Source organism: Pan troglodytes, chromosome 10 (genome assembly GCF_028858775.2).
Source record: "Pan troglodytes isolate AG18354 chromosome 10, NHGRI_mPanTro3-v2.0_pri, whole genome shotgun sequence".
NCBI classification, from domain to species: Eukaryota; Metazoa; Chordata; class Mammalia; order Primates; family Hominidae; genus Pan; species Pan troglodytes.
The window spans coordinates 15216281-15227410 of record NC_072408.2 but is presented as its reverse complement, the minus strand read 5'-3'; the positions used below and the strand labels follow the sequence as shown (position 1 = coordinate 15227410).

The 11130-nt window shown below is 40.4% G+C and overlaps 1 protein-coding gene across 1 annotated transcript; it reads left to right on the top strand.

Moving 5' to 3' along the window:
- The first annotated feature begins 1892 nt into the window (after window positions 1-1892).
- Window positions 1893-10033, top strand: C3AR1 (complement C3a receptor 1). The gene is made up of 2 exons (XM_001167161.5): window positions 1893-2076; window positions 8162-10033. The coding sequence occupies exon 2, from the start codon at window positions 8172-8174 to the stop codon at window positions 9618-9620; it is 1449 nt and encodes a 482-aa protein (XP_001167161.1). The 5' UTR covers window positions 1893-2076; window positions 8162-8171; the 3' UTR covers window positions 9621-10033.
- Window positions 10034-11130: the final 1097 nt, after the last annotated feature.

Here is an 11130-nt window from a genome sequence, read left to right as displayed (position 1 = left end):
ATGCGTAGTAGAATATGCGTGTTTATGAGAGAGACTACATCTGGAAAATGGAAAGAGGATAGCTAGGTGTTTAGGAAATTTTGGTTTTTACTTTAATCTTCTCATATTTAATTTTTACCATGGGGAACTAATTGCTTTTATAAAATATATTTTAATTAGATATATATGTACATATATGGTAATCCTACATTTTATATGCTTTCTGGATAGCTATATTATTCAATATTTCCAAATATTGGAGGAAAGAAAACCCAAAATAATCAATAGGATTATATGTACTAACATGGAAGTATGTTTTGATATATTGTTAAGTAAAAAAGCAAGCCATAAAATCACACATAAATTACCATCCCATTTATGTTCAAAACTACCTTTTAGAAAAATGTGTGTTAGGCCGGGCGGGGTGGCTCACACTGGTAATCACAGCACTTTGGGAGGCTGAGGCAGGTGGATCACCTGAGCTCAGGAGTTCAAGACCAGCCTGCCCAACATGGCAAAACCCCATCTCTACCGAAAAAATATAAAAATTAGCCGGTTGTGGTGGCACATGCCTGTAGTCCCAGCTACTAAGGAGGATGAGGTGGGAGAATTGCTTGAACCTAGGAGGCAGAGGTTGCAGTGAGCCAAGATGGTGGCACTGCACTCCAGCCTGGGCGACAGACTGAGGCCCTGTCTCCAACAAACAAAATGTGTGCTATATTCAGAAAAAAAAAAATCAGGAAGAATGAACACTAACCTATTAAAAATAGTTACTGCGGGCAGTGGAATTGAAAAGAAAATCTTTCATTTTTTTTACCCATTATAATTCTGTATTATTTCAATTTATCTCTTCTAGAACAAAGTATGTTCTATTTTTGTAATTAAATGATGACAATGGAAATAAACTAATAAATACTACTCAACTCTTGGCATTTTTCTTTTAATCTTTCTGCTTCAAAAATATTCCGTGGTGACTTGACTGCAAACAAGCAGAGGAGCAGATATTATGGTTTGGACAAGTTGATTAATATAGACTGAAGCCTATATCACAGACAACAGTGTTCAAATACATTTGACCCAAATAAGCTTTATTTTATATGCATATATCTAAAAGAGTATATGCATATATCTAAAAGAATAATATAAGAATTATTTACAGCATAGTATTCATTAAGCAGGAATTACCTTCAGTCTTCTGTACTCCTTCCTGATGAAACAGCACCTAGACTCCAGCCTGTTCTCCAGTGACCACTAAGCTCTCCCACCTACCTCCCCACCTACCTGCCCTCTACCACCTACCTGCCTTTGACTAGGCTCCACTTATAGCCTAAGCAGCTTTTCACCTTTTTCTGTCTCTAGAATTCCTACAGGTACTTAATTAAGTACTTGCCCACATCTTATTTCTATCTTAAGACTCTCCTAGATTGCCCTGGGTTATATATACCCCTGGCTAGAGTGTTCTATTATTTTACTTCTATTGTTACTTCTATTATTATAGCCTAGGTTGTATTACAGCTTTGTGTGTATATGTATGGGTACATATTCCCACTCGATTGTGAATCTCTGGAGATTAGAATATAGCTTAATTCATCCTGATTTTGACATGGCACGGTTTTTCACATATATCAAGCATTTCAGATATGTTATTTGAGATTAATTAAATGAGTTTATTCAGGTCATTCCTCCCCAACCACTCCCCACTCCAACCCTCACATCTCATAGAGTCTTTTTTTTTTTCATTTCTAAACAAAACCTATAAAGTTGAACCCTATGTACAGAGGTACCCTCTCTCTAACCATTCTCTGTGTGCTGCAGAAAATGTCTCAGGATTATAAACTCCTACTTCTGTTTTCCTGCTTTGCCTTTCTAAGCCATTTAGAAATGACTCACTTTGAAACTCTTCCTGTGAGGTCAGATAGTGGTCTAGAGCATAAGACTTAACTTATTGCCGGAAACAGAGAGAGAACAGAAGAAGAGAAAGCTCAGCAAATTTTCTTGCCATACTTCATGACTTCACTGTGGCTAAGTGTGGGGACCAGACAGGACTCGTGGAGACATCCAGGTGCTGAAGCCTTCAGCTACTGTCTCAGTTTTTTGGTAAGAAAACCTAGATCCACCTGATGACTTGTGCTTAGCCTGTTTTGCTCATTATAGGTAATGAGTTTGAGTGTCACTATCTTCTATTTCCCCTATTCCTTCTCTGACTTTGAATTCTTTTGTCTTATCTCTATGTCTAACTTCCTTTTTCTAACTATTCCACATTGCATTTGTCTTTGCTTTTAATATTTTCATAGTGGAATTAATAGTGAATTTTTACGTCATTTCTTTCCTTTCTTTGAATTGGCTATGTATTTCACCCTGAACTTTGATTCCAGCTGTCCCCATTAATTTGTTTTTCAAATAATTGATTGCACTTTTTTTCCCTTTCCATTTCCTCTTTCTTTTTTTTATTCTTTTGCCCATTCCTTATTGCTACTGACTCTGTTATCCTATTACTACAATTTGATTCTGGGGTCCACTTTTCTTTCTCTATCACAGTGGAATTTTAGTTTCAGGATATTAATTACCTTTAAATTACTGCTGGTCAACTTAGTAATAATTTTTTTAATCCTCTACTAATCTTAAACACATAAAGGTATGGTATTTTTAGCCAAATTAACTTGAAGAAATGTAAAAAGTAATCTTGCTCTGCACGACTTTTTTTTTTTTTTTTTTTTTTTTTTGAGACAGAGTCTCACTCTGTTGCCCAGGCTGGAGTACAGTAGGATGATCTCAGCTCACTGCAACCTCTGCCTCCCAGGTTCAAGCGATTCTCCTGCCTCAGCCTCCTGAGTAGGTGGGATTACAGGCACGTGCTACCACACCCAGTTAAATTTTTTTGTATTTTTAGTAGAGACAGGGTTCCACCATGTTGGCCAGGTTGGTCTCAAACTCCTGACCTCAGGTGATCTACCCACCTCTGCCTCCCAAAGTGCTGGGATTACAGGCGTGAGCCACCACACCCAGCCTTGTTCTAAAGGACTTTTAATCCCTGACTCCTACATACTTTCATTTCGAAACAGATAATAACAATATTTAACATATAGCTCATGACAGATAACTCTATTTTTATTGAAATTTTGCTGTTTGCAGTCCCTGCTACTTCAGTTCATGCAGTTCTCGGCAGCTTCCCCTTTATTAGCAATACCATATATCTTTTTTTTTATGTGATTTTTTTTTTTTTTTTTTTGGTAGTAAAAACAGCATTTGCCTAACAGTCCTCGGACCTGAAATCCAAGAACCTCCCTAGTAATGATTATATGCTTGTAATCTAATTTGCTGAGTTTCACTGTCAAACTTGAGAAATAAAAGCAGAGAAAACGTAGGCTGGGCACAGTGGCTCATGACTGTAACCCCAGCACACTGTGAGGCCAACATGGGAGGATTGCTTGAGTCCAGGAGTTTGAGAGCAGCTTGGGCAACATAGCAAGACCCTATCTCTACAAACAAACAAACAAACAAACAACAACAACAACAACAAAATGAGGAGAGGAGAGATGATTACCAAGTTTTCTTTCAGTCCTAGCATCCCATGACTCTATTCTTCTCTCAATATTTTAGGGGGGTACCGTGATAGTATTTAAATATCTGAGTAGACAAGGCCATGGAAAGGGGAATGAGAATAATTTCTTCTTCTTTTTTTTTTTTTTTTTTTTTGAGATGGAGTTTTGCTTTTGTTGCCCAGGCTGGAGTGTAGTGGCGCAACCTCGGCTCACCACAACCTCTGCCTCCCAGGTTCAAGCGATTCTCCTGCCTCAGCCTCCTGAGTAGCTGGGATTACAGGCATGTGCCACCATGCCCGCCTAATTTTGTATTTTTAGTAGAGACAGAGTTTCTCCATGTTGGATAGGCTGGTCTCAAACTCCTGACCTCAGGTGATCTGCCTGCTTTGGCTTCCCAAAGTGCTGGGATAACAGGTGTGAGCCACTGTGCCCAGCCCATGTCTTCTTTTTTATTATTTTGTTGACTTGCTATTTTAACTTCTGCTAATCATATGAGGCCCTATGGCAATATTTGGCTGACTCAGCAGAACTACTTTCAAGTCACAAAAATATTTTGAGCCTCTATAAAATGTAAAATGTTATTTTATCCAGTAAAAATTAGGAATTTCACAAAAAGAAAGTTAAAAGGGACAGCATGGGAATTAAGGAAGAGACCTGGGTAAGGATTACATGGATACAAATTAGAATTTTAGATGTAATTGCAAAAGAAAAAAAAAGTCAACCCCCAAAATGGGCATCCATCTATTCAAGTATTTTTTTTTTCTTTTTTTTTCTTTTGAGATAGAGTCCTCATGCAGGCTGGAGTGCAGTGGTGCAATCTCAGCTCACTGCAACCTCCACCTCTCCAGTTCAAGCGATTCTCGTGCCTCAGCCTCCCAAGTAGCTGGGATTACAAGTGTGAGCTACCACACCCAGCTAATTTTTGTATTTTTGGTAGAGATGGGATTTTGCCATGTTAGCCAGGCTGGTCTTGAACTCCTGGCCCCAAGCGATCTTCTCCCCTCGGCCCCCCGAAGTGCTGGGATTACAGGCATGAGCCACTGCGCCCAGCCTTTCCACATAATCTTTAACCCTGGTGTCTCATAAGGCATTGTGTTAAATTATGTGAAATGAGCATTTATGAATAAGACTCCTTTTTACCATCATAAAGTTTAAATCCAGAATAATAGATTAGACAGCCATTATAATTATTGTACAAGATAAAATGTGTCATTGCATATAGAATATGAAAAAAAGGTTCAAACATGCACCCACACACACAAATTAAGAAGCTGAAGACTTGGTGAAGGGCATAATTCCAGATAGAAGTAAACAGCATTAGCCATGGAATGGAAAATGGCATTAAGTTGGAATAGTGAATTGTTCAGGAAAGCTATAAAGCAGGGTACATTTATGAGCATGTTCAGAATTAGGGGAAGGTAATATCACAGAGGCCAAGAGAAGAGAGTGTTAAGAAGTCAGTGTATCTAATGACACATATTGTGGAAGGTGACTGAGAAACAAACGTTTGGATTTGGTTTTTAGAAGTAATTTTAGCAGAATTATGGAAGCAGAAGATACATTACAAAGAATCAAGAAGTTGGTGGCCGGCCGGGCCCGGTGGCTCACATCTGTAATCCCGGCACTTTGGGAGGCCAAGGCGGGCGGATCACCAGGTCAGGAAATCAAGATCATCCTGGCTAACATGGTGAAACCCCGTCTCTACTAAAAATACAAAAATTAGCCGGGCGTGGTGGTACACGCCTGTAATCCCAGCTCCTCGGGAGGCTGAGGCAGAAGAATTGCTTAAACCCGGGAGGCGGAGGCTGTAGTGAGCCGAGATCGCACCATTGCACTCCAGCCTGGGAGACAGAGCGAGACTCCACCACAAAAAAAAAAAAAAAAAAAAGGCCGGGCGCGGTGGCTCACGCCTGTAATCCCAACACTTTGGGAGGCCGAGGCGGGCGGATCGCCTGAGGTCGGGAGATCAAGATCATCCTGGCCAACATGGAGAAACCCCGTTCTCTACTAAAAATACAAAAAAAAAATTAGCCGGGCATGGTGGCGCATGCCTGTAATCCCAGCTAGTGGGAGGCTGAGGCAGGAGAATCACTTGAACCCGGGAGGAGGAGGTTGCAGTGAGCCAAGATCGCGCCACTGCACTCCAGCGTGGGCAACAAGAGCGAAACTCCGTCTCAAGAAAAAAAAAAAAAGAAGTTAGTGTTCAGAACAGTAGGCGTAGGCCCCAAGACAAACCAGTATCCTTGAAAAAGAGAAATTATGCTAAATTAAGAGACTTAAGAAGAAAGTGCGATCTGAAGTAGATATTGTTGTGGACAAGCCAGCTATAAAAGATGTCTTAGGGACAGTTGAAAAATAATCATATAAAAGGGGGGGCATGGTGGTTCGTGCCTGTAATCTCAGCACTTCGGGAGGCCGAGGAAGAATCACTAGAGCCCAGGAGTTGGAGACCAGCCTGAGCAACATAGCAAGACCCCATCTTTACAAACAGAAACAAAACAGATAAAGGTCGGGTATTCCTTATGGTACATATTGTATAATGTGGAGACTGCTAACTGAAAAAAGAAAAAATTTTATTAAAAATATGTATTTACACCCATGTTCATAGATGCATAATTCACAATAGTCAAAAGGTGAAAGCAATCCAAACGTCCTCTGTGGAATGACTGGATAAACAAAATGAGGTATAGACCTACAATGGAATATTATTCAGCCTTAAAAAGAAAGAAAATTCTGACCCATGCCACAACACGGAGGAAGCTTGAAGACATTATGCTAAGTGAAATACACCAGACACAAAAAGACAAATACTGTATGATTCCACTTAGATCAGATATCTAAAGTAGTCGAATTCATAGAAATTGAAAGTAAAATGGTGGTTGCCAGGGGCTGAGAAAAGGAGAAAATGGGGAATTCTTTCATGAGCACATTTTCAGTTTTGTAAGATGAAAAAGTTCTGAAAATTGGTTGTACAACGTGAATATGGTAAACACTACTGAACTGTGTACTTAAAAATGGTGAAGATGGTAAATGTTATGATACATGTATTTGGCAATTAAAATTTTTTTGTTAGGATCAGGCGCGGTAGCTCACACCTGTAATCCCAGCACTTTGGGAGGGAGAGGAGGGAGGATCACTTGAGCCTAGCAGTTCAAGAGTAGCCTGGCCAACATGGCAAAACCTGTCTCTGCTAAAAATACAAAAATTAGTTGGTACATTGGTGGGCAACTGCAGTCCCAGCTACTCAGGAGGCTGAGGCACGATAATTGCTTGAACCTGGGAGGCAGAGGCTGCAGTGAGCCGAGATTGTATCACTGCACTCCAGCCTGAATGACGGAGGGAGATTCTGTCTCAAAAATAATAATAATAATAATAATAATAATAAATAAATAAAGCACTGTCCCACATATTAGAAGGCTTCTAGCCATCACAGCCCCTGCTGACTAAAGATACGCATGTGTATACATAAATGCACACACGCACATAAAAAAAGGTCAAGAGGATATAAATTCAGGTGCTAAAATAATAATCACTGACTAGTGAGTATATTTTTATTTTCTTTTTTGTTTGTCTATATTTTCCAATTTTCTTCATGCATATTTTTTGCTTTTGTAATAATAAAGCTCTTTTCCCAAGTTACGGTCATAAAACACAAATAAATAAGAAAGAAATGATAGGTAGTGAGGAAGTCAATGCAGAGGGCCAACAACTCTTGGAAAATTTGAAAGCAAAAGGAGATGGAGTTGTATCTAAAAGACATCGCTGAGTCTAGAGTACCTCTTTCTGTGGCGGCGAGTCCTCTGAAAATCTGGTGGGGAGAGTGGATGAAGCTTCTGCCCTCAGAGAAATGAGAATATGTAAAGTTGAAGTTTTGCATATCATTTTAGGTGGTGATGGAACTTCCTAAAACCCTTTCATGACCTCAGGTTGGAGACCTCCAGTCCAGATATTTTTGTGTGTTTACTTATTTAGCTTATTTGTTTATTTTAAAACACACTGGGTGAAGAAAGGAGCCAGTGGAAAAATCAAGATTGAAAGTACAAGAAAGAGGAGAAATTTACACTAATATGGACTTCCAGATGAGGCTGTGATTTTGATACACACATAAATCAATACAGTGGATTCTAAATTGTCTATCATAGGATGGGCATGGTGGCTCATGCCTATAATCCCAGCACTTTGGGAGGCCAAGGCAGGCAGATCACCTGAGGTCAGGAGTTCAAGACCAGCCTGGCCAACATGGCAAAACCCCGTCTCTACTAAAAATACAAAAATTAGCCAGGCGTGGTGGTGCACGCCTGTAATCCCAGCTACTCTGGAGGCTGAGGCAGGAGAATCGCTTGAACCCGGGAGGCGGAGCTTACAGTGAGCTGAAATCAATCCACTGCACTCCAGCCTGGGCGACAGAGGAAGACTCTGTCTGAAAAATAATTAATAAATTAATAAATAAATATAATTGTCTATCAGAGAATGCTTTTATGTGGTCCCGTGTGAGGTGAAGGAAGGCAAACTAAAACAGCGTGAGGACCTTCTGGTTTCATGATCCCACATCTTTATGTGGGAAGATTAGAATCCTAAGAATATGTATGCATTTTCAAAAAGATACTGTTCGTTTTAACATTTTTTTCATCTTTTTGCAGAAGTTTAGCAATGGCGTCTTTCTCTGCTGAGACCAATTCAACTGACCTACTCTCACAGCCATGGAATGAGCCCCCAGTAATTCTCTCCATGGTCATTCTCAGCCTTACTTTTTTACTGGGATTGCCAGGCAATGGGCTGGTGCTGTGGGTGGCTGGCCTGAAGATGCAGCGGACAGTGAACACAATTTGGTTCCTCCACCTCACCTTGGCGGACCTCCTCTGCTGCCTCTCCTTGCCCTTCTCGCTGGCTCACTTGGCTCTCCAGGGACAGTGGCCCTACGGCAGGTTCCTATGCAAGCTCATCCCCTCCATCATTGTCCTCAACATGTTTGCCAGTGTCTTCCTGCTTACTGCCATTAGCCTGGATCGCTGTCTTGTGGTATTCAAGCCAATCTGGTGTCAGAATCATCGCAATGTAGGGACGGCCTGCTCTATCTGTGGATGTATCTGGGTGGTGGCTTTTGTGATGTGCATTCCTGTGTTCGTGTACCGGGAAATCTTCACTATAGACAACCATAATAGATGTGGCTACCAATTTGGTCTCTCCAGCTCATTAGATTATCCAGACTTTTATGGAGATCCACTAGAAAACAGGTCTCTTGAAAACATTGTTCAGCCGCCTGGAGAAATGAATGATAGGTTAGATCTTTCCTCTTTCCAAACAAATGATCATCCTTGGACAGTCCCCACTGTCTTCCAACCTCAAACATTTCAAAGACCTTCTGCAGATTCACTCCCTAGGGATTCTGCTAGATTAACAAGTCAAAATCTGTATTCTAATGTATTTAAACCTGCTGATGTGGTCTCACCTAAAATCCCCAGTGGGTTTCCTATTGAAGATCACGAAACTAGCCCACTGGATAACTCTGGTGCTTTTCTCTCTACTCATTTAAAGCTGTTCCCTAGCGCTTCTAGCAATTCCTTCTACGAGTCTGAGCTACCACAAGGTTTCCAGGATTATTACAATTTAGGCCAATTCACAGATGACAATCAAGTGCCAACACCCCTCGTGGCAATAACGATCACTAGGCTAGTGGTGGGTTTCCTGCTGCCCTCTGTTATCATGATAGCCTGTTACAGCTTCATTGTCTTCCGAATGCAAAGGGGCCGCTTCGCCAAGTCTCAGAGCAAAACCTTTCGAGTGGCCGTGGTGGTGGTGGCTGTCTTTCTTGTCTGCTGGACTCCATACCACATTTTTGGAGTCCTGTCATTGCTTACTGACCCAGAAACTCCCTTGGGGAAAACTCTGATGTCCTGGGATCATGTATGCATTGCTCTAGCATCTGCCAATAGTTGCTTTAATCCCTTCCTTTATGCCCTCTTGGGGAAAGATTTTAGGAAGAAAGCAAGGCAGTCCATTCAGGGAATTCTGGAGGCAGCCTTCAGTGAGGAGCTCACACGTTCTACCCACTGTCCCTCAAACAATGTCATTTCAGAAAGAAATAGTACAACTGTGTGAAAATGTGGAGCAGCCAACAAGCAGGGGCTCTTAGGCAATCACATAGTGAAAGTTTATAAGAGGATGAAGTGATATGGTGAGCAGCGGACTTCAAAAACTGTCAAAGAATCAATCCAGTGGTTCTCAAAGGGTACACAGACTATTGGCATCAGCATCACCTAGAAACTTGTTAGAAATGCAAATTCTCAAGCCGCATCCCAGACTTGCTGAATTGGAATCTCTGGGGGTTGGGACCCAGCAAGGGCACTTAACAAACCCTCGTTTCTGATTAATGCTAAATGTAAGAATCATTGTAAATATTAGTTCTATTTCTATCCCAAACTAAGCTATGTGAAATAAGAGAAACTACTTTGTTTTTAAATGATGTTAAATATTTGTCGATATTTCCATCATTAAATTTTTCCTTAGCATTGTCTAAGTCTTCCAGATTCCATTTAAAACCATTTCTTGTTCTCCTACGTGAGTGAAAGATGATCATATATCCTACTGCTTTGTTGTCGTGTGGTGTTGATGGTTTTAAACGAAAAGAAAGTGCAAAAAGAAAATGCCTGTGAAGACAAGAAGCCATGAGACTGAGTCTGGAGCATAGTGTTATGAAATGATGCCTGTCCCTGGGAACACCCCTGGGTACAGGACATAGAAATGTCCACTATTACATAGAGTTTCCACTATTACAACTTACTGCGTGAAAACTGACTCATGAAATGTTATGAAAGCTGTGGTTTGGGGAGTTCTGTTTCTTCTAACTGCCTACCGGTTGGGCACCTATTTTCCACTACTCTTCTTAAGCTCCTTAATTTCCTTATTACTCCCCAGCCTCCAAATCTTCCACATCAGACTTTGTGCCTCAAACAACCTCTAATTTCATAAGATTCTAGTTACTCCTTTCCTCTTGCTCCAAATGAATACTTTCTAAGAAAGTATTTCAAGTGGAAGGAGAAAGAGGGTGGAGGATGGAGCAGCAATTCTTCTACTCTCTGCAACTGAGTACCCTACCAGGCTTGCCATCACATTTTAAAACATGACGACAGGCAACTTACATGCCAGAATTACCAAATATATCTTCTGGGTTTTTTAAATCCTTTTCTTTGTCAAAGTAATACATGCACATAGTTTTAAAATAATTTAATAAGGTATATAATGAAATATGAGGTCTCCTACTTCACTGTGCCCAAAAGTTCCCTCCTCCCACTCTCATTTCCCAGAGATAACCCTTGCACAATTTTAGATGTTTCCTTTGATAATTATCATGATGTTTCTAAATCATGTGCTTATGCTGCTCTTTTCTGGAGACATGATAAAACGACTTCTTGTTTTAAAAGATGAAGATGTTTATCCAAGCACCCCATATTTTTAATTTGTTTATCCAGCATCCCAACATTCATTAATAACCATATTTTAATTCATTCATGACCACATATTTTTCTTCTACTTTGTCTATACACTCCAACCATTTATATAGCTTTCCTTCTGTCCCTTTTTCATTTAAAACAAAATTACCTAACTCCCT

Excerpts from the sequence above, each read along its gene's own strand:
- C3AR1 (XM_001167161.5), top strand. The coding sequence starts at position 8,172 with ATGGCGTCTTTCTCTGCTGAGACCAATTCAACTGACCTACTCTCACAG.